The sequence below is a fragment of the Pseudorca crassidens genome, chromosome 9 (genome assembly GCF_039906515.1).
Source record: "Pseudorca crassidens isolate mPseCra1 chromosome 9, mPseCra1.hap1, whole genome shotgun sequence".
Taxonomy (NCBI): Eukaryota; Metazoa; Chordata; class Mammalia; order Artiodactyla; family Delphinidae; genus Pseudorca; species Pseudorca crassidens.
In genome coordinates, this window is record NC_090304.1 from 48,500,660 (window position 1) to 48,528,428 (window position 27,769).

Sequence of the window (27,769 nt, forward strand, 5' to 3'; positions counted from 1 at the left end):
TGACTTGTGGGAGAGCCCTGGGAAGCTTTCTGAGCAGGGACGGGATGTGGATGGAGGTGGTTTGAGGAGCTGGGGTGAGGATTTAGAGCTCACTGGGTCTTTTCTGTCCCTAGGACCTGACCAACAGCCACTTCTTCTTGTTTGACTTTCAAAAGACTGGGCCTCCTCGGGTCGGGCCCAAGGCTCAGCTCTCAGGCCTGAAGCTCCAGCCTTGTCTCTACAAGCGCAGGTGACCTCTGGACCCCCCTTGAAAGGGGAGGCAAGTCTTAAACTCCAGGCTCAGTACTCTGAAGTACTCAGGCTGTGACCCGGGGCCTGGTACCACCCTTACTCCATCCCAAGAACAAAATGTAATGAAACCCCTGGCTCAGCCCTGCTCTAATGAAGGCTTCTTGGTTCCAGGAAGCATAAAGTCATTTGGGCTAGCTAAAGAATAAGGAGTTACTGTGAGAACGCAGGATTATCTGGGAATTGTGGATGCCCTTAGTGTCATGGAAACGACATGGTTTGGAATTCAATGCATCTCTGGGTGTGGCTCCTCTTTCCATCTCTCAGGAGCCACGTGGGCTTTCTGTCCTAGCATCTCCACTCTCCTCTATTGTCCTTTTCCTGTTTGCACATCAGCTCCTTCTGCTTACCCATAGCTTCTACAGCTTTGGTTTGCCCAGGCCTTGAAGGCCTGGGGCAGGCATTGCTTCTTGGCTCTGGGGCAGCTGGTAGCCCACCAGCATCCTGGCTGAGCACGTCAGTCTGGGCTTCTAGGTCAGGATGGTTTGATTGTCCCTGTACTGAGTGCTTCTTTCCCCTGATCCTTATCTCCATCTTTGGAGCTGTATGGCCCAAACTACTCCTAGTATCTGTTGTCCCATAGGGCCCTGGTGTGTGTCTGGCTGAGGGCACAAATTTGGAATCAGGTAGCCTGCCACTGATTGCTGAGTCTTTTAATCTTTGAATGTCATATTACTCATTTGGAAAATGGTAGGATTCTTGTCTCATGGGATTGTTGTGTGGTGTGGGTTAATGAGGAAATCTGTAGCTAGGGCTGGGTGCACAGGAGGTGCACAATAAACTGTAGCTGTGGCTGATGTGTGTTGTAAGCATTACTGTTTTCTAAAGACCTTCTCCAGGCAGGGTTAGGGGTTGAAGAGTAAAGAATGGACTTGTTGAATGAGGAAGACTCTGGGAGAGCTCAAGATAGGCCTTTCAACAGGCTTATTTTATAGGATTTTTAGAGATTCTTGACAGATTGTGAGCTGTTCTTGGGGGGGGTGGTGGTTCAGGAGCTGGGCCTCTTCATAAATCACACCTGATTGATGCTATTTGGGGTGGAGATTGGGCTGTTCATTGGCAGAAGGGTCTGTCTGTTGTTTCTGCCTTGTAGTGGGCCCAAATCAGCATGTCTTAGGAAAGCTATGGGCAGGGAAGGCTAGTGCCGGGAGAAGATGAACTGGGATGATAGGTCCTTGGCCCCTTCCAGAAGGCATCTGCCATGAGCCCAGGTATAAAGATATAGCCTGTTCTACCTATTTCAAAGAACAAGAACTGAGAGTGACCACTGGGACACAGGTTCCAGGGCTCTGAGCCAGTTGGGTGCCTCCAGTAAGGTGGGTGTTTTGAGGCAGGCTGTGTAGGCCAGAGGGCATGTTTGGAGACTGGGCTATGAACCATCCAGCAGCTACTGCTCAGTACCTTTGCATGTGCTTCTCTCTGCTGAATACTCATCTGACCAGCAGAGTCTTACTCATCCTTCCAAACAGCCTAGTTGTTTCCTACTCCGTTACTCCCAAAGCAGAACTAACTTCTTCATCCGCACTCTCAAAGCGCTACGTGAAGAGTGCAGTTTCAGCATCTAAATACTGTGTGGCGATTGCTTTGTGCATTAGGCTGCAGTCTTCTCAACTCATATTTATCTTTGTATTCCTGAGCTGGTCACTTGAGATCCATCTAAGGAGGTGATAAGGATGACAGGGTCCAGTTGAGTGGGACCGATGAGAAGCAGGGGTGTTGCAGGAGCCCAGGTTCGGGCACATGATGAGGGCACTGTGAACTAGTGACGGTGGAATAGGCGGAGGCGGTTGGGAGAACTTCAGTGAGTAGAACTGGTGGGACATTGCGGCTTGGTGAGAGAAAGGAATCTGAAGCAAGTCTTGGGTTTCTGGCTTGAGCAACTGGTTGGGCTGGTGACGCCATTCAAAAGGTTGGGTTTTTGGTACCTTGATGTTCACTTGGAAGTGGGACAGAAACTCAGCAGCCAGAGGAGGTAACTCAAGTCATAGGAATAGGTAAGATATCCAAAGTAAGATAACGAGAAGAGAAAGTGGCTTGGAATAGAACTCACAGGAGCATTTAATGGATGAGTAAAGGAAAATGAACCAATAAAGGGGACAAGAAGAGAAGGTGGGGCCAGAGATGGAGGAGTAAAACCAGGAGAATGAATTTCTTAATGTGGAAGGAGTGGGGAGGTTTTAGGCCGACAGATGCTGTTGAAAGGTCTATTAAGATGAGAGAGAGGTCAGGTCGCAGCAGGGAGAGGATTGCTGCATAATGTTGAGGGCCTGGGGTTTGAATTTATAGTGGTATTATTCATGAATTTATAGTGAGTCCAATGCTGTGGTTCTCTCTACGTACTCAGGAATCTAGGTGTAGCTGTGGAAAAAATGAGTACTGAGGGATCATCCAGGATTGGAAACTTGCCATGCAATTGAAATAAATGAGCAAAGGAATTTCAGACCGTTCGTAAGTAAGCGATTGCTATGCTGGACCATGGAATTTGGTAGAACAGGTGAGTGGAGTAAAGACAGGAGTAGGTTGTTGCATTGGGGGTAACTGAACAAGTAACCTAGAAGGATGGGAGACTGTGGTCAGAAACTGGAATGCCTGAATAATTCATATTGGAAGCAGAGCAGCTCCAGGCAATGGCTAAGTTTAGAGTGTAGTTATAGGGGTGAGTGCCTGAGAGGTGTGCAAGGGAGGTTGCCCGGAGATTGGTTAATGCATGGAGGCCTCAGGTATTGAGAGAGGTTCTGCGTGGACTTTGAAAGTCTCCAGGATGATGGTAGACATAAGCGTGGAACAGGTGCCAACCTCTTGAAGATGGGGGCAGATCCAGGAGATCTGCAAAGAGTAGGAGAGGCGGGAAAGCGTGAATTTCAAAGGGACAGAGGGTTCACACAGCCTACTAGAGAGACTTCCATCTTGGGGGTGATGTGAGGCTGGTGAGTGGAGCTGGCTACCAGGCAGCCAAGACAAAATACCCTGACAGTCCTCTCCAGCTTGGCGGGATTCACTGGGGATTGTTGGGGAGACAACTGTTGTGGCAGCTCCATGGGACAGGAATCTCCTGGGATAACAGGGAGGGAGGCAAGCCATAAAGTCTAAGGGATGTTTTGGAGTAGCAGGGCATCTGTCTCACTGTAGTGCACACGTCACCTTTTTATAGCTCCATATCTCTGTTTCCCAAGTGTTATTTATATTCCTAGATCTTGATTAATTTTCCCTGCTTTATTATCATGCTCAGCAGGACAGCTGGGGTCTGCCTTCTTCCCTCTTTTGCTTTCCTCCCTTACTTAAAATTTGGGTTCTTTCTTTGCCTGTTCTGGCTCCAGCCACCTACATAAACATCTTTCTGGGTCTCACTCAGGACCCCGGCTCCCCCTAACTCAGCCAAGCCTCCATCTGCGTTTCTATCAATTCTGAAAGCAGGACTTTCCTGAGTCTGGGTCCCCCCCTGCTCCATCGTCAGCTTCAGGACAAGCTGTTCTTCAAGTCCATGCCTGGGCTTCAGTGTCTAATGTTGAGAGCCTAGACTGAAGAGAGAACAATATATATTTCTTTAAGAAATAACAGCATGCCAGCTGTTTAAGGAACAGTGAGATCAGTTTAAGGAACAATTGGAGAACAGAATGAAGGAGTGCAGTCATAGTAAGAAGTAAACAAGAGTGGGAAAGAGTGTAATTGGAGATTCCACTGGGAGCATTTGGGAAGCCTGAGGTATTTATTCCTAAAGCCAAGAAATGGTGAACCTGGAATCTGACTCCTGCCCTGGAAATGCGGAGGGCAAACAGAGATTCATTAACTGTTTCAGGGGTGGAGCCAGGGGAGTGCTGCTGCTTTTGCATTGGCCTGTGTTCCCAGAATTTGCCGTGGTAAGCCATGCATGAGTGTATCCTTTGCACCTTGCAGGAGAGGGAAGTGTCAGCTGGTCTTGAGTCCTGTCCAGTAGGACCATTTGAAGAGGCAAGGAGACCTTAGCACAAAGAAGCTAGGAGTGTGCCATGTGGGCTGAGGAGGGAGTCTCAGGAAACCACCCAGAATAAAGCTGCATCCACCAAGGTAAAGGGGACTGCAGAAAAGGGACAGCATGATGCTCCCTTTAAATATCTAGCAGGCCCGTGGGGCACAGAAACACCCAGTCAAGCAAGCACAGTTTTATCCCCTTCCTCTCTGCAGCTGGGCCCAGAGCAGTCAGCAGCTCTTAGGTGGAGAGGAGGTGAGAAGAGCAGAGAGCATCCAGACCATTCCTCCCTTCCCCAGTGCAGGCTCCTTGACTTAAGTGGGACAGAGCTGGGAGGCGAAAATAGGTAAAGCTACAATAGGTGCAGATTATTTATTGTAATGTAGGATTAGACATTGCAATCATCGGAGACTGGTTTTGTATCTTAAACTGATTCTAAGACATCTGTGAACTAAGAATGAGCTGAAAAGTCACAGGCTTGCTGCAGCTTTTCTCTAAATGAAAAAGGGTTGGAGGCGTGGTGAGAGACGAGAATAAAGTTGGGTTTGGCTAGCAGTCTGTGCTTATGCTTCCTCAGCATCCCTTTTAGAGGCTTATTGCCCCTGCAGTCATCGGGGTGCTCCAGCTTTTGTTCCTGTAACACTGTTCTAAGGGAGCACAGTTCCCAAAGAAGCAACGTGGTCTTGGCAGAGACACAGCTCGGCTCCAGTCACTCAACCACTTACGTAATTTCACGAAGCACTTTACAGATTCTCACAGAGACCTCTAATTACATTGTCCTCCATCCCTGGTGACCTCCCAGGCTGTCCACCTGGTTCTAGGACATTCGACTACTGCAGTAACCACCTTACGGGTCCAGTTGCTTCCACTCCTGTCCCCAGAGCAATTCATTTTCCACTCAGCCAAGTGAGCTTTTTAAAATGTAAGTCAGATATGTCACTTCTCTGCTGAAAATCCTTCAGTGGATTCACAGTGCTCTAAGAACAAAAGGCAAACTCCTTCCCAGGCCCTGTGTGATCTTGCCCAGGCCTCCCTCTCCAGCTGCACCTTAACCCACTGCTTCCACACGAAACTGCAGCCACACAGGCTTTCTTTCCATTCCTCAAGTGTTCCAAGCCATTTCTACTTCTGGGTCGTTACATTTGCCACTCCATCTTCTCAGGATACTTTTCCCTGGTGAGTTCATTTTTATCTTCCAGATCTTCACACCAGCATCACCTTTTCTTCTGTGGAAAAACCGGGCTAGATGCTCACCAAAATGTCCTTTTCCTGGACACACAGTTAAATTACATTTCCCAGCTTCTTGCATCAAGGTGGGGCTGTGTGCATCGTCCTCCCCAGTGGAAAGGGAGCAGAAGTGACGTTTCACTACCAGACCAAGACAGTTCAAGAGTGGACGAGCCTTCTCCGTGTTCTCCACCCCCTCCTCTGCCTTCCAGGGTGACCTTGAAGCACGTGTTTTGAAGATGGAGTCAGAGCATAGAAGGAGTCTGGATATTTAAGTCCCTGCTTAGAGGAGAACTGCTTGATCGAGAATATCCACACTTCTTTGAACAAGGAATAACCTCTGTTGCATTAGTGTTTAGCATGATATGCCCTGGCTAATATAGCTTCTCTGGCCACCCTGTCCACCTTGTCTTGATCACAGAACCCTTTCTGTTTCCTTCAGGGTGCTTCAGACATTTAATTAGCTTACCAGATGCCGGTCAACACTTCCCCAGTCCTATGAATTGGGCTCCTAACTGGGGAAAAAAATGCTCACATGAGGAAGTTGAGATACTGATTTTATCAGTTTATCAGTTACATTTTGATTGTGACAAAAGCAACAACAAAAAAAGGAAATCCCCCTAAAGAATATCTTAAACAAATTAGATTTTTCTTCTTGTAAAACTAGAAACCTGATGGTTGGTGGTTGTTGGCATTGGTTCAGGAATTCAAGGATGTTAGCAGTTAGGTCTGTGTGACTCTCTTGATCCTCATGGTCACAAGATGATGTGTTTTGATTAAGCAGAGACACCCTACTTACTATTACCCTTCTCAGGAGTCGCACAGGTAGCCACAGCCCCTATCTTTTTGGCCTTACTTCAAGGGTCCTTCTACATTGTTAGTACTCTGGTGTAAATACGTTCCATTTATTCCCTATAACATGGCTGAGACCAATCTGAAATATTACTATTTTAAATATATTTGTCTCCCCCGCCCCTTCCCACATCTCAGTGGCCTGTCAGCAACTCATCCAATTCAAAGCTGTTCTCCCTCCAGCTCAGTGGGGTGGGGAAACCTTCATGGTCTGTTTATTTCACTCATTCTCTACCTCCTCTGTCACTTCTAGGACTGGGATGGGGGAAGGCATGTTAGAGGCACAAAGGCTAAACTTTGATTTAGTTTAGCTTCATCAGTGTGTTCTACTAAGACAGGCATTTAAATGTTGGCTCAGTGTGTGGGGTTCTCTGGAGTCCCGCCATGGCACTTGCGCACTAACTGGTTTTGGTTCCCTGCTTACAATACTCAGCCCACACTCCCCCTTGGCTCTTCAGCTCCCGACACTGACAGCGTATGCACAGCGTCCTAGTGCTGAAGTCCCTCACCCTGGCGGGCAGCCCTCCTGGGAGAGGTTCCAACAAATACCTTAGGAGTGGTTACCTTTTTGGGAGCTCCCGGGAAACTCATGCATATTTGTCCTACCAAACAGCAGCAGTGCAGCCCCGCCAGCCCCTGACTCCCCTTGCCCTGTCCCAGCTAGCCTGACTCTGACCTCTCCATCTCTCTCTCTCTGGCTCCAAACCCTCACAAGTGACTCAGGTTACTTTCTCCCAAGAAGCCTCTGCCCCAGGCTCCACCCCAGTGGCCATATGGAGCCGGGTCTATAAGTTTCTGAGTGTAGCAAGCGTCTTGCTAGAGAATGTAATGCTGAATGAATATAAGGTCTCTCCCTCTCCTGGGAACATGAAATGACTATAAGTGGTTGTGTTGGAGCCTTCCTCGCTTGATTTAGGATGGAGGGGACAGCGCTGCTTCTTTACCTTTCAGGGAGAAGTTCTCTCTATTCCTAAAAATTCCCGTCAATGAAGCTTGCATTTCTAACTTCACGTACAATAGGAAGGTTGGTGGGCCTGGATCAGCTTTATTACCTTAGAGTAAATTCTGTGTAGGTGTATCTAGCACCCTTATTTAACATCTTCTTACTTGTGCAAGTATTCTTGTAAAATGTGAATTGTTCTCATGCATGTGCTTTATTTATAGAGTATTGTCAACAAATCTTGTCTTCTTTTTTTCCATCACTCAACTGTGTTTTTAATATCCATCTATGTTATCAATCAGGGCCCACTCAGGGAAATAGAAACGGTACTAAGTGTTTCAAATAGAGGGCATTTAATGCAGAGAATTGATTACAAGTGATAGAGGCTGAGACAAAAGAAGATGCTTGATGTAATTAAAAATTAAGAACTGGAGAAATCAGATAATGTCCTAAGGCCTGGGAAAACAAAAGGGAAGAAGGGAAATAATTACCAGAAACTAGGAGCTCAGAAAAGGGACCACTTTTAACTGGTCAGTACTCAGATCTCTATGGGGAGGCTCCCTCCACATACCTGGTGCTTGGACTTCTGAGGAAGGAAATGGCCTTGAGGGTGAGGGAGCAAGGTCTGACTGTTCTCTGACTGCCAAGGGGGGAGCTGATCTGCTGCTGGTGTCTCAGAAGTGTAGCAAAGCTGCTGCTGAGTGCAAAAGAAGCTAGTAGCCAGAGACAACTGTCTGCAGCTGAAATACTGTGACAGCAACCGGAAAACAGGAATGAAGACTCTCCCCCCATGTTTCATTTTCAGTTTCCCTCTATGGCATCCTTTGGCAGAACCTAATGGAACCACCTGCCAGTGGATTCTGGGAAATACACTCTGCAGAGTCACAGCTGCAACAACACAACTCCAGAGTGTGTGTACGTGGGGGCTGAGAGGGAGGTGTGCTGCAGAGGGAGATATGGAGAGTGTAGGAGCCAAAAGAAAATAGGTAAATAGCCAGTATATTCCACGTAGCTGCTCATATATCTAGATTGTTGCTTCTGTCAGCTGTGAAGTACTTCATAATATGCATCCACCATAGTAAACTTATATATTGGCCTGGTTGCCTCAAATTCTTTGCCATCTGGAGAAATTAAAATCCTTGCAGCTAGGGTTCTGAGTACAAAATAAGTGCCCCCGACTGGATGCACTCATTTGAGATTTGGGAGGTAAGCGTCATCTTCCTGCCGCTTGGCTGTTACTGCTGGAGGCAGGTGTAAGCGCTGGGCTTTCTGCAGCAGCGTCCCGCCGAAGCCAGGGACAGAATAGGGTGCCTGCTGTAAGGGCGAAAGTTCAGCATATTCTGGAAGTTCAGTAGGTAAAATAAATCTGCTCTGTACAAATTTGGCTTTAATAAGATGGTTAAGAAGAAAAATTATTGGAAGGGTGTCAATAAGTTACTCAGAGAACTAATGGAAATTCCAGGGAGTGAGGCTTAGAGAACAGACAGGAGCCAAGGGAGGATGAACAGGTGCAAAACCTAAGGTCAACTTTAGTCAGTCTGGTTAGGATGGCACTGCTGTCACCATTGCTACTTGACTTTACTCTCACTGTTTTGGGTACATAGATTGATGCTGAGAATTGAGATAATCCTCCTCTATGTTCATGGCGCTATATTAGGACCGGCTCAGAAAGGCCCCTCTCCTGTTCTTTATTTTGTTTGTTTACTTTATTCCTGATTCATACTTCTGCTCCTCTTGTACCCCACAATGTGTTTGTTGTGTGCCCCTGGACACCTGTGTATCTTTGGCAAAGTAGATGGTGGTTTTGGTATATGCATGCTGTGGCAGAGACTTGCCAGCTGTTCCTCGCACCCATTTTCTTCTTCCTGGGAAATTAGCTGTATTCTTTCCCAGCTTCCCTTATTCTTAAGTCGGGCCATGTGATTGAATCTAGCCAATTGGATGGTAGTGGAACTAAGGTGTGCTACTTCTGTGACTTGGGCCCTTAAATTTTCCTATGCACAGTCCCCCATGTTATTTCCACTTTGGCCTTTGAGCATATGACCTTGAAAGCTACACGTTGAAGATGACGGAGCCAAAAGGTGGAAGGAGCCTGAACATCACTTAGAGGAGAGCCACCCACCAATTAAGAACATCTGTTTTGGATTTCACGTGAGTGAAAAAGAAATCTCTATCTTTTTGAGCCATTATACCCTTGGTTTGTTGTTACAGCGACTAGTAATCTTTTTTTTAAATCCCTTTTAATTGAACACATCAGAAAAGTAAACAAAACACACACCCGTACAGAAAAGTAAACAAAAATGTTAAGCCTAATGGTTTATCACAAGGCCGGTACCTGTGTACGCGCCACCTAGACTAAGAAACAGAAGGCTGTCAACACGCAGAAGCCTCTTTTATGTCACCTCCCAACTTTCTTCTCTTGACTTTGCAAAGTTACCACCATCCTAACTTTCATGACATTGATTTCCTTGCTTCTCTTGATAGTCTTACCAGTTGAGCATCCATACCTAAATTGTATATATTTCCATGTGTCTGGCTTCTTCCCATCCCATGGATGGGATTCATCCATGTGTTGAGTGCAGCTGAATTTCATTCATTTTTATTTCTGTAGAAATATATCCCATTCTGTGAAGAAACCACAGTTTATTGATTGATTCAACTGTTGATGTACATTTGAGTTATATATCAATCAGAATGGGCTGGATCATGCTACAGGAAACAAAAACCCAAAATATTAATGGCTTAACCCCACAAAAGATAATTTTTTACTATTGCTGTAGGTTGGCAGGGACTCTGTTCGTAGTCACTAAGGTACTCAAGCTAATGAAACTCCATTGCAGTACATGCTTCCGTAATCACTAGGTGAGAAAAGGGAACGAGACAGATCACACCCTGGCACCAAAAGCTTCACTCTGGAAGCGACACATGTCCTCTTTGCCCCGTTTAATTAGCCAAAACAAGTCTCATTGCCATATATACCTCCCGTACGAGCCTACCGTGTACCCGGAAGGAAGAGAAACAGAATGTGAACTGCCTAATGATTAGTTTGTGGTTCCTACAAACAATGCTGCTGTGAACAATCTTGCAAGTGCCTCTTGTGCATGTGCACATGCTTCCTTTGGGAATATAACTAGGAGAAAACTGGTCATAAAGTATGTATATCCTCAACTTTAATAGTTAATGCCAGACTGTTTACAGATTTTTCAATTTATACTCCCTTCACCAGGGAAATGAGTGTTCACTTAATCCACGTGAGAATTCACTTTATTCCATATCTTTGCTATCTTGTGGCATTGTCCCCCAGTTCCAGTATATGTGTTATGTTATGTCCTTTGGTTTAACTTTTCATTTCCCTAATTACTAATGGGATTGACCTTTTCATATACTGACTGCTTGAAAATTCTTTTCATATACTGACTGCTTGAAAATCCTCTTCGATCAAGTGCCTGTTGAAGTCTCTTGCCCATTTTTTCTAATGGATTGTCTTTGTTGATTTTGTATTTTATACACACACACACACACACACACACACACACACACACACACACACACACACACACACACACACACACACACCATAATCCCTTCTGGTTATATGTACTGCATGTATCTTCTCCCATTCTGTGGTTTCCTTTTTCACTCTCTTAATGGGTGTTTATTGATGAACAGAAGTTTAATGTAGCCTGGTTTATCGATTGTTCATGGTTAATGCTATGTGTGCCTATTTAAAGAATCATTCCTACCCCAAAATGATGAAGATATCTTACTAACTTATCTTCTGGATGTGTTAGTATTTTGCTTTTCATAGTTCTACAACCCATGTGCAACTGATTTTTCTGTGTGGTTAGAATAGGAGCCAAGTTGAATTTTATTTCCATCTAGATACCCAATTAATACAAAACTGTTCATTGAAAAAAAATTTTTCCTGTTACTCTCTACCTTTCCATATTTTTCTGTTAAGTGCGAGTTTGTTTCTGGGCACCCTAATCCATTCCTTGGTCTGTACGTCTGTCTTCACAGCAGTACCTCACTGTTTTAACTACAGTAGCTTTCTAATAAGTCTTAGTATGTGGTACAGCAAGTCCCACACGTTTTTCATCTCCAGAAGGACTATTGTTGGACCTTTGCATTTCCATGATTGTCAAGTTCCCTGAACACCCTGATGGGATTTTCTTACGCAGGCTCAGTTTGGTGCGAACTGATCCATTTGTAATACTGAGGCTTCCAAATCTGTGGTCTGTGTGCGCCATTTCATTAATTGCTGTCAATAATGGTTTATAGATTTATGTGCAAAGTTCTTCTTGCACATCTTTTGTTATATTTATTCCTAGGCATTTACTGTTGCTTTTTTAAACGTCTTGCAAATGGGATCTTTAGAAATTTCATTTTCTCCTTGCTTTTATACAGAAATATAACCAATTTTTGTGTGTTGACCATGGAGCAGCACCCTTGCTAAATAACCTCACTTACTAACTAATAATTTATCTGTATTCTTTTATGTTCTACATATATGATACTCATATCGTCTCTGAACATCATATCAGTTTATTTCACCCTTTCTAATTCTATGGCATTTATTCTTATCCATGCTATACTCCACTGGCCAGGAGATCCATCACTATGTTCAAGAAGAGTGATGTTGGTGGAAGTCTGAATCACTATCAGACTTGAAGGAAAAGCTTTCAGTATTTTGTCATTGAGTGTGGTATTTGAAGTGAGATTCTGATTAATGGTTGTCAGATCAGTAATGTGCTCTACTTGCTATTACTTGTATCATGAATTGGATTTTGAATTTTGTCAAATGCTGCTTCTGAATTGAGATGATCATATATTTTTTAAAATTCTGTCAGTGTAGCAAGTAAAAGATTTATTTCCATATGTGAAATCAACCTTGAGTTTTTGGAATAAAATTAGCTTAGTTGATTATATCTTTTTTATATATTGATGAAATCAGTTTAATAATACTTTGTATAGGACTTTTTAATCTGTGCTCATGAGTGAACATAAGTGATATCTTCCTATAAATCTTCCTTTTCCCACTCAACACAGTGCTTTTAAGTTCTCTTCGTGTTGCTATATGTACCTATAACTCACTTTAACCTCTTCTTCACATGCTCTAATGGCTTCCCATCTCATTCATAATATAGCCAGAGTTCTTACTATAACCGAAAAGCCCCTTGTATCATCTGGATTCCAATTATCTCTCTAACACTCGCCCCCTTCATACACACCTTTTCAGCCATACTGTCTACTTTGCTAATTATTGAATATTCTAGGCATGCCCCTGCCTCAGGGCCATTGTACTATTTCATCTACCTGGAATATACTTTCACAGTTATCTTTATGGCCTACTTCCACACTATATTTGGATCTCTGTCCAAATGTCAATCTATCAGGTAATCCCTCTCTCTAGCCAATACTTTTTTTTAAACTTTTTTTTTTTAAGCCAATACTTTCTACTGCCTTACCATGCTTAGTGTTTCTTCAAGGGACTAATCACCACCTTTTAAATTACATATTTATTTGTTTATATAGTTATTATGTATTTCCCCACACTAGAATGTAAATTCCAAGAGAGTAGGGACTTATCTGTTTTATTTAATACTGTATCCCTGGGATCTAGTACATACTTGCATCTGACATCTGTTTAGTGTTCCAACATGTATTTGTTTAGAACATTTAACATAACCATTCCTCTAAAGACATTTAGATTATCCAAATCCTTGTGACTACAAAAAAATGGGGGAAGGATTTTCTTATAAATGTTCTCTTAAATGTATACAGTGTATATATGAGTCTTGGTTCCAGATTTCGAGTTACTTTGTCAGGCCAGTTATGCCACAATTAACAACTATAAAATCTGAGCAAAATACAAACAAAAAACAATATTTGAAGGCCCTGGAAAGTGAACAAAAGCAGGCAGAAAGCAGAGGAGAATTTACCCACGAAAGACTTTAGCTGCAGTGGGTAAGAATTGTGATTTTTGTGGTCTTTCTGTCTGAAGGTTTTCCTTCCCCACCCCATTTTCCAGCCCCACCCTATCCCCCAGTTCCAAACGCAGAAAACCACAGCCTTACTCACTCAAAACAGCAGAGGACAGAGTTCAAGGCTGGTAAAAATGCTGGAAATTTAAGAGCAGAAATCCTGGAAGAGAGAGTGGTATAAGGGGTGAAACCAAAATTTGGACAAACTCAACCCAAATCTTTGGATGACTACTAAATTACACATGCAAAGGGGAGACTCAGTCGGACCTAGCAAAAATAGCTGGCAGAATCCAGTGTGGAGTCTATCTTCGAATGACAGAAATGCACTGGAGTGAGATATGCAAATTTGCTGCTTTTTTTGCCTGAATACATTTCCTCAATTCATGTCCAGCTTGGGTGGCAGCTGAAGTGTCAGAAGACAGGGTTTGGCAGTGGAGAGCAGCTGGAAATTTAAACGGAAAATCCCAGAAGCAAAAGCACTATAGAGGAGATGAACCCCCAAAATCTGTCCAAGTCTTTGGCCAGTGACTAACCTATGTAAATGCAAGTGAGATGCTCTGAGGCTAGGCTAAAAAAGCAGCTGCTAGAAGCCAAAAGAACTAAGTAGATATGTCAACTGTTGTATGCACAACATAGGAAATATAAAATTTGCATTTTGAGGCCCCCCATCCCAAAATTCCTTCATAACAACACCAACAACAAATCTTCAGAACATAACAGAATGAAAATTTCCATTTGGTTCTTGCTTGTAGTTTCTGTTTCTACACCATATTATTCACAATATCCAGTTTTCAACCAAAATTATGAGACATGCAAATAAATAGGAAATTATAGCCCTATTATAATTATAAAAATATGAAATTATAAACAGTAATTTATACTCAAGGGAAAAGACACTTAATAGAAACTGACTCTAGTGGGCTCAGATATTGGATTTAGTTGTCACAGAGTTCAAAGTAGCTGTTATTAATGTGTCCAAATAATGAAATGAAAATATGGATAAGAAATTCAAGGAAAATATGGCCTCAACGAATATACAGATGGAAAACCTTGCCAGAACATAGAAACTACAAGAAAGAATGAAATGGAAATTCTAGAACAGAAAAATATAAATAACTAAAGGGAAAAAAAAAAGGATAATACGAAGTACTTGATTTGTACAACAGAGAAAATAGGCTGAAAAAATTGACGGGGCCTGTGGGATTATAACAAAAGGTCTGACATTGTGTCATTGAAGTCCCAGAAGAAGATGAGAAGGAGGATTTAGCTGAGAAAGCACTTGATGAAAAATATCCAGAAACTTCCCGAGTTTGGTAAGAAATCCATATGGATTCAAGAAGCAAGTGAACCCCAAACAGAATAAACATGAAGAAATCCATTTAAAACATATATAATTAAACTTATGAAAACTAAATAAAAAGAAAAAATTTGAAATAACTAAAGAAAAATGACACCTTACCTAAAGGGGAAAAACAATTTGAATGACAGCAGAGTTCTTATCAGGAACCATGGAAGCTATAGGGGAGTGGCACAATTTTTCTCAGATTTTGAAATAAAAGAACTGTTAACACAGAAACTTATACCCAGTGAAAATAAAATATCCTTTAGGAGTGAAGGGGAAATTTGGATATTCTCAGATGAAGGGAAACTGGGGGAATTTGTCACCAGCAGACCTACCCTAAAAGAATGGCTAAAAGAAGTTCTCCAAATAGAAAGGGAATGATAAAAGAAGTCTTAGAACATCAGGAAGGATGAAAGAGCACAAATATATGTGTAAACAAACATGTGTGCATGTACAGCTAGCTTTCCTTCTCTTGAGTTCTCTGAATTGTGTTTGATGGTTGAAGCAAAGTTTATAACATTGATGTGGTTCTAAATGTATTAAGACAATTACATTACAAACAGGGAAGGATAAAGGGAAGTAAGGTTTCAGTACTTCACTTGAACAAGATGACAACACCAGTAAACCATGTTAAGTAATGTATATATAATGTAATACATAAAACAACTACTAAAAAGCTATATAAAGATATAAACTCAAAAACACTATAGATAACTCAAAATGGAGTTCTAAAAAATATGCAGTTAACTCACAGAAAGCAGAAAAAAGAAAACAGACAAAAATCAGAGAGTAAACAGAAAAACAAAAAGCAGATTTACTCCCTAGCATATCAATAATTATATGTTAATGAACTGAATACACCAATTAAACAACAAAGATGGGCAGAGTGATTTGAAAAAAAAAGACCAAAATATATGTTGTCTACAAGAAGCTCACTTTAAATATAACAATATAGGCAAATTGAAAGTAAGAGGAAGAAAAAGATATATCATGCAAACATTATTTAAAAGGAACCTGGAGTGGCTATATTGATATCAGATAAAGTAGACCTCAGAGGAAAAGATTTTGACAGAGAGTGAAAGGGACATTATATAATAATAAATGGGTCAATGCAGCAAGAAAGCATAGCAATCCTAAATGTGTACACACCAAACAACAGTGTGCAAAGTACATGAAGTAGATCTGATATAACTGAAAGGAGAAATATACAAATCCAAACTTGCAGTTGGAGACTCTCAACAATTGGTAAAACAACTAGACAGAAAAACAACAAGTACATAGAAGAACTCAACAACACCTTCAACCAGTAGGCTCTAACTGACATTTATAGAATACTCCACCAACAAATCATTTTCAAGTACCCATGTAACATATCATTAAGATAGGCCACATCTTGGGCTATAAAATAAATTTCAACAAATTTTAAGATTTGAAATCATATAGAGTATGTTCTCTGACCACAAAAAAATCAAGCTAGAAATTAGTAACAGGAAAATTTCCAAACATTCAGAAACTAAACAATACACTTCTAAATAATCTATAGGTCAAAGCGGAAGTCACAAGGGAAATATAAAAATACATTGAATGTAATGAAAATAGAACATATCAAAATTTGTGAGGCATAGCTAAAGCAATGCTGAGAGGAAAATGTATAGCACTAAATGTATACATTGGGAAAGAGATAGCCTTAAATGAATGTAATGAAAGTTCCCACCTCAATCTAGGGGAAAAATGGGGGGAAATAAATCCAAAGCAAACAGAAGGAAGGAAATAATAAAGGTAAGAGCAGAATTTCATGAAATTGAAAACAACCAACCAACCTGAATAGAACAAATCAATGAAACAAAGGGCTGTTTCTTTGAAAAGATCAATAAAATTACAAACTTCTAGCAAGACTAACAGAAACGACACAAATTATCAGTATCAGGAATGAAACAACAAATAACACTACAGACTGTGCAGACAAATATAAAGGAATACTGCAACTCTGGACCTATATTTGACAACTTAGTTGATATGGAACAATTTCCCCCCCAAAAAAGACACCAAAATATTACAATTCATGCAATATGAAATAAATAACCCTGTAACTATTAAGGAAATTAAACTTGTAACTTTAAAACTCCCAAGAAAAAAGTCTCCAGGACTTCTGTGCTAAAAACTGCAACACTGATGAAAGAAATCAAAGATGTAAATAAATGGAGAGACATGCCATGTTCTTGGATTGCAAAACTTAGTAAAGACATCAGTTGTGTACCCACATGGGTATGGAGGTTTAAAGACAATTCCTGTCAAAATCCCAGCATGACTTTTTTGTAGACACAGGTAAGATTACAGTAGTCCCCCTACACACGAACCTTCAAGTTTTGAACTTTCAAAGATGCAAACATGCGTTCAGATGTCCAGTCACGTAAGTTAGTTCACATGTCTGGCGTACATAGTCACATGCAGCTTGCCCTCCGTTTTCTATTGCTGACGGTCCTTCAGCTCTACCATCTCCCACCTCCTCTCCCTCCTCCAGTCAGTAACTCTTCTTGCCTGTTCACTCGATGCCAGCCCCTGTATGCCACCTGTTGTACAGTACTACTGTATTTTCAAGGTACTGTACTGTAAGATGAAAAATGTTTTCTTTATTTTTTGTGTTTGTTTTTTATATATTATTTGTGTGAAAAGTATTAGAAGCCTATTACAGTACAGTACTATATAGCTGATTGTGTTAGTTGGTACCTAGGCTAACTTCGTTGGACTTACGAACAAGTTGGACTTATGAACGTGATCTCAGAACGGAACTCATTCGTATGTAGGAGACTTACTGTATTCTAAAATTTGTATGGAAAGGCGAAGGGACTAGAATAAATAGACAGTTTTGAAAAAGAAGAATAAAGTAGGAGGAATCAGTTTACCGAATTTCAAGGCTTAACTACATAGCTACAGTAATCAAGACTGTGTGGTATTGATGGAGGGGAGGGTAGATACATAAATCAATAGAACAGAGAACCCAGAAACAGACCCATACAACCATGCCCAGCTGATTTTTGACAAAGGTGCAGGCACAATTCAATGGGGGAAAAGTAGCCTTTTCATCAAGTAGAGCTGGAGAACTTGGACATCCATAGGCAAAAATAAATGCATACAGAAATACGTAAGTTTTAATCTATCTGTCTTGACCTAGTCGCACACCTTGTACAAAAACTACCTCAAAATGGATCGTGGACTTAAGTGTAGAATATAAAACGATAAAACCCTTAGAAAAGAGACACAGGAGAAAATCTTTGATATCTAAGGTGAGGCAGAGTTTTAAACTTGACATCAAAAACATGATTCCTAAAAGAAAAAATTGATAAATGGTGACTTCATCAAAATTTAAAACCTTTGCTCTATGAAAAATCCTATTAAGATAGGAAGGTACAGACTGGGAGAAAATATTTGCAAACCGCCTATTTGACAAAGGATTAGTATCTAGAATATATAAATAACTCTGAAAACTCAGGGGTAAAAAAACCTGATAGCCTTATATCAGGCTACCTTATAGCCTACTAAAGAAATTGAATTTGTTATTAAAAACTTCCTCAGAAAAACAAAACTAAAAAGGTGGCTTTACTGGAAAATTATATCAACCATTTTAATAATATCATTCTGACACAAGCTCTTTTAGAGAGCAGAGTCGGACAGAACACTTCCCAACTCATTTTGTGTGTGACTCTCTAAGACCTAAACCTGGGAGTGAAATTGCTAGGACATATTGTATTTAATTAATTTCACTACGTGCTGCCAGATTGCTCCCCAGAATACACTAGTATACCCATCTACCAACAGTGCGTGAGGATTCATGTTTTCCACTGTCTACCCAACGTTTGTTACATTACAGGCAATAGAATGCCATAGCGAGAATGGATTCTGGAGGCAAATGCCCGGATTCAAAACCTGGCTCTGAATACTTTATAATAAGCATAAATGGAGTATGACCTTTACAAATTGTGAACCACTGTATTATGTACCTGTAACGTACGTAATATTGTACATCAGCTATATTTCAATTTTAAAAAGTGCAAAAAGGTGGGGGGGGGTTGACAACACTCGCAGGATTGTTAAAAGGATTAAAGGAGAAAACCGATTTGAAAGTGACTCCTCCAGGACCTGGCATATGGCCTGTAGGATCTGCTTCCCAAAATGGGTTAATCTGTTCAATCTAAAAAGACTAAACACTCAAAAGGCCCATGTCTCTACCTTCAGTGCTGGCACCAACCAGTCTTCCAGCAGACCCATACTCTCCGGGGTTGGGCTAATCGTTCATCCAAGATCAAAGAGGGGCCTCCTCCCCCCAACTCACATACACCTAGAGAAAGCCATATTCAGTGGGGCGAACTTGAATCCCCATTCTAACCAGTGGCTCAGATCCTCAGGGCCAGTGACGACTGTGCTGGATGTTTACTATCATGCAGAAAAAAGTTCAATATAAAGTAATGCTGTCTTAGGTCCCATCCAAGAGGATTTGTCATCCTGAAGTGTTTAAAAATACTCTTATTCAAAATGCCATTCCTTGCATGGCTCTCAAGCACAGGCTCATAGTCATATGGTCTAAAATGGTCCAGTTTTCTCTCACAAAGTGAGAAAAGTATGTCAAGCAGAGTAAGAACTTGAAACCTGAGTAAGAGTATACTTAGCCTAAAATAAGACCCAGCTATGATTTTGTTGTAATAACTATTAAATTTTTCTTTTTTTTTTTTTTTTTGCGGTACGTGGGCCTCTCACTGCTGTGGCCTCTCCCGTTGCAGAGCACAGGCTCCGGACGAGCAGGCTCACCGGCCACGGCTCACGGGCCCAGCCTCTCCGCGGCATGTGGAATCTTCCCGGACCGGGGCACGAACCCGTGTCCCCTGCATCGGCAGGCGGACTCTCAACCACTGTGCCACCAGGGAAGCCCTGACTAAATTTTTTTTAAAGAAAGTATAGACAATAAAGTAAAAAACAAACTGGCTCTGACTTTATGACCTTGAATAACTGACTGAATTTGTATCTCAGTTTCCTAATCTGTAGTACGGAATAATAATAGTACCTATTATAGCTACTATTACAGCTACCAGGGCATCTTAGGCATTAGTGGGTGAACTGGCACTTTTTTTTTTCTATTTCAGACATTTCTCCTATATATCCTATTTCTGAATGAGGATTTCAAATTAGACTGAAAAGCTGAAAAAATAAGAGTTTCAGGTGAGCTGCAGAGCACTAATGAATGAAATTTTTGGTCTTTGGATTCTTAGTGCATATAGTGTACAGAGCAGGTCACAAATTTCCTCACAAATTTGGATATGCAAATAAAATTTAGCTCCTTTCTCAATTACTGATCTGATTTTCCTCGCAAGTCTCACTCCCATTCTCTACTCTGCTGGATAGTAGAAGAGGCTAGAAATCAATTTGTTTCACTCTCTTTAGGTTTCATTTTTTCTCTTTGAAATACAGGCTCAGAATTTCAAATTCTGAGCATTCTACCTTTGCTCCTCTCCAGAGTGGCATCTAGGTGTAGACAGGAGGGCTTGTGTGTCATTTTGATGTCAGAAGGAAGGGGTCCCTGGCCTAATACTGGTTCTTGGGTGTGCACAAGCTGGAATTCTCTGGGTATGGTTGGCCCAGTTCCACCCGTGGGCATCCTGCCAGAATTTGCTTCTAAAGTTGATGAATTCGTGGTCTTGTCTTTTTCAGCTGTCAGGGCCTTTTGCCCCTCCCTGCCAATTTGGCCTCCTCTCAACAACTCTGTTTGGTGCTGCAGACCCCAGTGATTCTCTGCCTCGTATTCCCTCGAGCCTAACAGGTCTCTGTTCAGTTTCCACACCATGTAGGGATCAAGGGACACTTCTTCCTTGCCATGTCCCTCTGCCTTCTTTATCCTCTTGGGGCCACAGTAGGTCCATGCTGCAGAGCAGTTCCCTTCTAAAGTCCCAGGTAGGGAAGAGGGCAAAAGCCTCTGCCCTCAGTACCTCAGTTTACTGCTAAAGTCCCAGATCAGGTTGATTTTGTCATAGTCCTCCCTCCCTTGATTCCACTCCTTCATCCATCCCCCCCACCCCTGCCACCCCATCTGTCCAGACAGGATGGGACATGTTTCTCCCCTTTGTCATGTGTCTTACTTCCGCCTTCCTTTCATTGAGACTTTACTTCCCTAATGAAATTTTTTTTTTTTTTTTTTTTTGGCCACACCTAGCAGCATGCAGAATCTTAGTTCACCGACCAGGGATCAAACCCAGGTCCTGGCAGTGAAAGCACTGAGTCCTATCCACTGGACTGCCAGGGAATTCTCTCTAATGAGATTCTAATTTATCTGCTAGACAATTTCAACAGTGAAATTGTCAAATCTGGAACATTTTTACATGCATTCATTGTATTTGAGCGGTGCTGTCACTTGGTACTTATTTTATAATCTCTGATTGACTAAGTTTAATAATTTGCTGGGCATAATTCAAGAATGAATTGCAGTCAATTATGCATCAATAAAGCTGAAATTTAAAAAAAGAGAAGAAATGCTAGGTTACAAAAAAGTATAAATTTTGGCCTAGAGAAGGATGTGGATTTGTAGAAACTATTCTGTGCTAACCAATTTCAGATGGTTTTACTCGTATATCACTATTGTTCCCTGTTCCCACTGGGGAAAATAGTACTGATGGTAAATATGGACAGAGGGTTCATTTATCCAGAAGCACTTCTTTAATACTCTTCTAATCTCCTCTCCTGAAGGAGTAGGCATGCCCCTGGTTGAGTGTGGAAAGGAAAAGGGAAGAGTTTCTGAGGAAAGAGAAAGCTTTTGCCTCTTTGCTTAGCCTTTCGTTAAAGGAAATCAGTTGCACCGCAGTCACCAGCAAGTGGGATGACTGTGAAGAGGTTGTGCACTGATGCTCAGTATACACCTCTGTCTGCATTTCCTTCCACCATGTAGCTTGTACCGAATCATACAGCAAGGGGAGTAAGTTGTACCTAGTAAGATTTGGTGCTTGGGGGCAAGGAGAGGAGCTGTTGTTGGCTTTTAGCTGGTGTTGTCTGCTATACTCTAACCCAGCTTTTGTCAGAGAGGTTTGCCTTGGGGTAGCAAGCAATCATGCAACTGATAATAACTGAACATATCAAAGCAGAACGCCTGATTCCCTACCTCCAACCTGTCTCTCATATTTCTCTCAGTTAGTGACACCACGATCCACCCAGTTGCTCAGTCATCCTACGGTAGATTTGCCCATTTCCCTCACCCTTCGCATTCAATCCATCAGCAAGTTCTGCTGGCTTTGCCTCCAGAATATTTCCTAAATCCATTAATTCTCCATCTCCACTGTTAATGACCTTAGTCCAAACTCCATCATCTCTCACTTGAATTACTTCAATAACCTCCAAACAAATCTTCCTCCTTGTTACTCTGAATTTCCTTCCATCCATCCACCCACCATAGAACAGCCAGAGTGATCTTTGATAAAGTTCATTTCCCAACTAATACTAATAGATTCCTTCTTTTAAAAAATACAAGCTCATTCTCATGAAAAGGCTCTAGTGATCTGCGCCTTTCTATACCTTTCCATCCTTTTGGCTTACTCTGACCCTCACTCGCAGTGCCAGCTATATGTTCTGTTCCTTGAACACCCCAAGGTTGTTCCTGCCTCAGCACCTTTGCATCTGCTGAGGGCTCTACCTGAAACCCTCCTTGATCTTCAAATAGCTCTTTCAAATATTCATCAAGCCTTCCCTGAACACCCAAACTAGATTAACTGCTCCCCTCTAGTCACTCTCTGACACATCAGCCTGCTTTTTTTTTTTATAGCACTTAAAAGTCATCAAATTTAACTCATTTATATGTTGGCCTTTTATTATCTGTCTCCCAGCATTAGAACAACCTCATCAGTGCCTGGAAGAGCACCTCGTTCAGAGGAGTGCTCATAACTAATCGTTGAATGAACATATGACCTTGTGTCTTATTTCGCTTGTGTGTGTGTGTGTGTGTACGACTCACTCAGGATCCATTCTGGAGGAGGGGATGACCAGTAGGGCAGGATTGGGGCATTCCCAATAGTACTGCTAAGTGCCTGAAGAAATTTTCTTGAGTTCTAATGTTCTCCCTTTAAAAATATCGCTTGTGGGTTTAGCACAAGAGCTGAGAGCACAGTCGAGAGCTGGGTAGGGATTCCAAGTCCTGTGTGTTAGCCATCCTGAGATCTGCCTAGCCCCTTGGATACAGGACTAACCCCAGGCCCATCTCCCCCACAGTGTACCCACACTCCCCTCTCCCCATCGCCAGGCACACACCCTCTTCTGCCTTCACTGTGAACAGACCACCTCTCTCAGTCATGTACACTGTGCTTTCCCCTCAGTGTGTCGCATTTTCAGTGGGCACACACCTGCATTCCTTATTAAGTCTCAGAAATCTTTCATCAAAATACTCCAACTTTATTTTGGCAGAGGGCTCAGGGCAGCGGTGGGCTGCACACGTGGACTCTCCGTTGGGCACAGGTGGCGGGGCTGAGCTTCGTGGGCAGGGGCAGGTGCATCAGGATCTTCCTGCTGTGCAGCCTAGTGGTGCCGAGGGGCCCTTCCAAGTACACAGGACAGGAATACACGGCCAGGCCGGCTCGGGGTGGCACGTCATTGGCCCCCGGGGCCTGGGCGCTGACTCTGACCAGAGGCAGAGGGCTGGGCTGACTGGAAGAACTGTCCTGCAAGGCCCCTGCGAGCGGGTCCCACTCGGCGTTCCGGAGCTGTAGCCCAGTCAGCAGCAGCCCCACCTCTGGAACCCTGGGGTTTGGGCCGTTCACCACCTGGGGGCGCCAGAAACTGGTCAGGCAAGGCTAAGAAGCTGGGGGGTCGTGGTGGAGCGGGATTAGAGAAGCAGATGGGGCTAGCGGGAGTAAAACCAAGAAGAGGCAAGGTGGGGTAACTAAGACGTGTAATCAGGGACTTCAAGGGGCGGAATTGGAAACGAATGGGCAGCACGAGGATACCTGGAGGTGCAGAGGGCTGTTTAGCTCCTGACGTTTATGGGGGAGCTGACTGGAGCTAGAGCCTTGGCAACCAGGGAAATTCGTCAGGTCAACCCCAGCAAAGGCAGCCTCCCAACGCAGTGACAGCAGCAGGCGGCGCGGGCGGCAAAAGGCTGACAGGTGAAAGATGCGCTCTGGTACTTGGGTCCCCACACCCAGGTAGCGAACCAACAGCTGCCCACGGCGCGATAGCTGTCGCAGCCAGTGCCAGGGCGGCTGAGGCCCGGCAGGCGCGTGGGGTCGCCAAGGCGAGGGTAGGCGGCCAGTCCAGAGAGCGTGAGCCACCGCGGCACAGCGCCGGGAGGCACACGGGGGCGCGCCCTTCAGCTGCTGCAACAGGCAATCAAGGTCCCGTTGCAGCGCGCCCACCAGCTGGCTCAGTTCCAGCACCTCCATCTTGAGGAAGCCCTCCAGAGGCCGCCGCGCGCTCAGCCCCAGCTCCCCCCACCCCGCGCCAGACTCAGCTTGGCGAGTGGTCTCGGTCAGCAGAGCCTGCAGTGACTCCAGCCTCCGCTTGGCTTGCACCAGGCGCTGCCGCAGCCGCCTTTCGGCGCGCCGGGAGCCTCCGCTGGCCTCCGGAACCCAAGTGGGCGAACACCGCTGCAGCGCGCTCAGGACAGCGCGACTCTGGCGTCGCAGCAGCCAGGTCTGGGGGCCAGCACTCAGTCCGCAGGTCCGGGGTTCAGGTGGTGTGGGCAGTAGGTGCATCTGGGCCTTGCACTCTTCCATAGCATCCGGCTCCCCTAGTTCTTGGGGGTGGAGGTGAGTGAGGGGTGAGAGATAAGACTGTCTCTTCCCACCCCAGACCCAAGGGAGTAGGCCTTTCTCTGACACTTTAAACCATCATCATCCCGTAACTGTGAATATTGCCCCCTTCTACACCTTTTTTGGTACCTCTGTTACATTCCCTTGAGCAAGGTGGTATTACTGGGCTGTTCCCCACCTCAACGCAGATACCTGACTGGAGCTTACCCGGGCTGGGCATCAGAGTGGCCAGCAGATACTGGGGTGTGTGTGGTTGGGCCCGGTTCCTGCTGCTGGAGCTCAGGCAGGCTTGCGTGAGGCTATTCAGGACCTCCCTGTCCTTCTCGTCTCCCACAGGACCCCCATAGAAAACTGAAGCTGAGGATGAGGTCAGAGCCCCTCAGTTACAGCCCCTCCAGTTTCCACCACCTCCCAAACCAAGGTTGTAGGTTATGTCCCCATCTCAGTGCTCCCCTCCCTACCCCTTTCTGGGCTCTCCTGGGGGCTGGTGACTGCATGGGGGACAGGAGGAGTCTCACCAGCTAGCTCCTGCATGGCAGCACTGGGATTGCTCAGGCTGGCCCACAGGTGGTCTTGGATCTGCAGGATCCGGGTCAGCGTCCCTTGACTCCTGGGGGTGGAGAGCAGGAAGTAGGCTTTCAAAACCATCTATATGCTGAGGACTTTCACATCTTTCTCTCCAGCCCGAACCTCCCTCCTGAGCTCCAGACCCACGAGGGCTCACTAGTCATCGCCACTTGGCACCACAAATACGACTTCCTTTCAACTGAAATCATCATTTCCTCCCACACCACCCACCCAGTTGTCCAAGGCAGAAATCTGAGAGCCTTCCTTGACTCTTCCCTCTTCCTAACCCCATATTTACTCTCTCCCCACTGTGACTACCCTAGTCCCTACCACCCATACCATGACCTCGTTCCTCAAGCCTGCCAGAGCCTCCCAAAACTATTGTGCTTGCCTCCAGCCCTGCCCCATCTGGTCCATTCTCCACGCTGCAGCCAGCGTGATCTTTCCAACACACAGATGGGATCATGTGTCTTCTACTTAAAACCCTTCAGTGGCTTCCCACTGTCCTCAGGATCCAATCAGGTCCCTTGTGATGGTCTTAAAGGCCCTTTACCACAAGCCTCACCTCTCCCCACTCAAGCCCCAGCATGTCCACCTCAGCCACACTGAAGTCCTCTCTCCTGCTAAGCTTAGTTCCTTCTGCTCAGAAAGGCCTCATCTCCACCTGATCTGCCTCTGCTGTCAGGACTCAGTTCAAAGTGAGACCCCTAAGTCCTTGGAGAAGCCTTCCTTGACTTCGCCCTGCCCTCACATTTTGGAGCTCCCCAGAGATGAATCCCAGCATGTGAAAAATATTCAGTGTTTGCTGAGTGACTGACAGAGTAGGATGGGCGGGGTCCCTCACCAGCACCCCCTGTGAGCCTGCAGCTTCATTCCATAGAGCTGCCGGTGTAGCAGGAGGCCATGTAGGAGGAGCAGAGGCAGCACCCTGGTTGGGGGTTGCACACAGAGTCCTTGCTGGACTAGCTCCACACTGTCGACCAAGACATGGGACAGCTCCAGGGACTGGTCCCAGAAAATAGGCATGGAGTGCAGAGTCAGCACGGCTGGGGAGGAAGGAAAGTGCTGAGTCAGCACAATACAGTTACCTCCCCGCTCCAATCTGAGAGCCTGTGGGGGGAAGCTCCTCACCTGGTAAGGAAGCAATAGCCTCTGCAGACACAATAAGCCAAAGACGGAAATCTCTGTGGACAGTGGCCACGTTCTCTCTTGCTTGTTGAGCAGAAAGCAGTTCTAACTCCAGGTCGGAGACCACTAGGGGTCAGACATGGGGCTGAGATCAATCGCTGGGTAAAGGGTCAGACATAAGCCTAGAGATCAGACTTGAGGCTAGGGGGTTAGGAGTCAGATACAAAGGTGATTAGGGGATCAGCCATGAGATCTGAGTTCAAGCTCAGGCCCAAGTGTAGGATAGGGTCCTAGAAGCCATCTCTAGTAGGCAGCAAACCCACCCTTGGCTCTGGCCAACGGCCCCAGCAAGGGCTGTAGCAGCTCTTTTGGCCAGTGAGGCATCAGATGACAGTTCTCCAGCACCAGCCAGTGCCCGCTGTGCATAGCCTTGCGGAGAATGCCGACCACATCCGAGACCGGGTCCCAGGCTTCAGAGCCCAGAGCTATCACCTTCAGATGCTTCTGCCCCTGAGGACCAACAGCAAAATGGCAGGGTAACTCAAAGGGATCCTAGGGTGACCCAAGGGACCCAGAGTAATGCCACAGATGACCTGAAAAGTCCCTGAGTAATCCAGAAAGATCCATGAGAATGCTGGGAGGGGAGACCCACACCCCAGCCCAGCCCTAAGAGCCCGGTGGCTCTGTGGCCGAGAGGCCAGGCTCGAACCTGCTCGTGTTTGGCAGCCAGTTTCTGGATGACGGTCAGGGGGTGCACGGTGGCGGTGGGGTGACCAGGTGGTGGCAACAAAATCAGCGTGGGCTGAGTAGCCTGACTGTGTTCAAAGGGTATGGTGGGAGCACGCAGGTTTTCATCCAGGGGCCGGCCCAGGAGGCTGGTGGTGAGGGTTGCCAGGGCACTGGCCAGGCACTCAGGGCGCAGCACACGCCACAGGATCAGCTTCTGGAGGAGGCTGAATGAGTCAGTCCCAGGCCCCGGTGCAGGACCCAGCACTGTGGATGACAGTGACAAGTAAGCCTGCCAAGCACTGGAGTGGCCTGCCAGGGATGCACACAGCCCAGCATACGGGGGCAGTACCTCCAACATCTCACATTCGTGCCAGGCTCTCAGCCCTAGCCAGGCCGGTCGAGCCACACCTGGGTCTGGTTTTCTGTAGCCTGTGCTGGGAGAGGCTGCCAGTCCAGGCCAGAGGGCCAGCCTCTCGAGCTCCGGTGCCTTCCTTGCCACTTGCAGCAGAGCCAGAGCACCCAAGGCACCCACCAAGGGTACTTGGGTTAGGCCCAGTGTAGCGGCAGTGCTGCCCAGTAGCTGGCGGGTCAGCTGTCTTTTTAACTGCAGCAGATGGCAGGGTAGTTCTTCCTGCTGATGAATCTCACCTTTCATGCTGTTCAGAGCCCGCTTGGTGGCTGCCAGCCAATTCTCTGGACTCATACGGAAAAGCGGTAGCAGGTTCTGCAGTGAGCTAAGAGCCTTTATAATGGCCATTCCATGCCAGACCACATGCCGATACGGTGCCCACGATGCCACCTCCTGCCTCCTCAGCTCTTCTAACTCCTCGAAACGGGCACGCAGCCGACACAGCTCTGCCTGGGCCCTCACCATGTCTCGCAGGAACTTGGCTGGTTTCTGACGCCTTGGGTTCTGGAGCAGCAGCATCGTCAGCAGCCGCTCCTGCAAACAGTCCCTTGTTGCGCGGATCCGGCCCTTTCCCACGTAGCTCC

General features: G+C 45.0%; 2 protein-coding genes across 5 annotated transcripts in view; one reads left to right on the forward strand and one right to left on the reverse strand.

Annotated features, from left to right (window-relative positions):
• RRP8 (ribosomal RNA processing 8) overlaps positions 1–27,769 on the forward strand; it is a 42,083-nt gene that overhangs the window by 3,328 nt on the left and 10,986 nt on the right. Inside the window, exons 7-9 of one of the 4 annotated variants that reach the window (XR_010946159.1) lie at positions 114–229; positions 9,258–9,404; positions 19,355–19,917. Coding sequence is in view for 1 of the 4 variants with exons in the window: in XM_067750078.1 (XP_067606179.1) it covers positions 114–229; positions 9,258–9,288 (147 nt within the window). In the remaining 3 variants the exon portion in view is untranslated. Of the gene's footprint in view, positions 1–113; positions 17,213–19,354; positions 19,918–27,769 lie in introns of those variants that run through there. The other 3 variants (XR_010946160.1, XR_010946161.1, XM_067750078.1) reach the window with 3 other exon arrangements.
• Positions 22,977–27,769, reverse strand: part of DNHD1 (dynein heavy chain domain 1) — a 66,206-nt gene continuing 61,413 nt past the window's right edge. The window contains 8 exon segments of the mRNA XM_067750088.1: positions 22,977–23,365; positions 23,549–24,336; positions 24,560–24,709; positions 24,871–24,962; positions 25,764–25,965; positions 26,051–26,173; positions 26,371–26,557; positions 26,757–27,719. Coding sequence (XP_067606189.1) covers positions 23,015–23,365; positions 23,549–24,336; positions 24,560–24,709; positions 24,871–24,962; positions 25,764–25,965; positions 26,051–26,173; positions 26,371–26,557; positions 26,757–27,719 — 2,856 coding nt within the window. The 3' untranslated portion in view covers positions 22,977–23,014.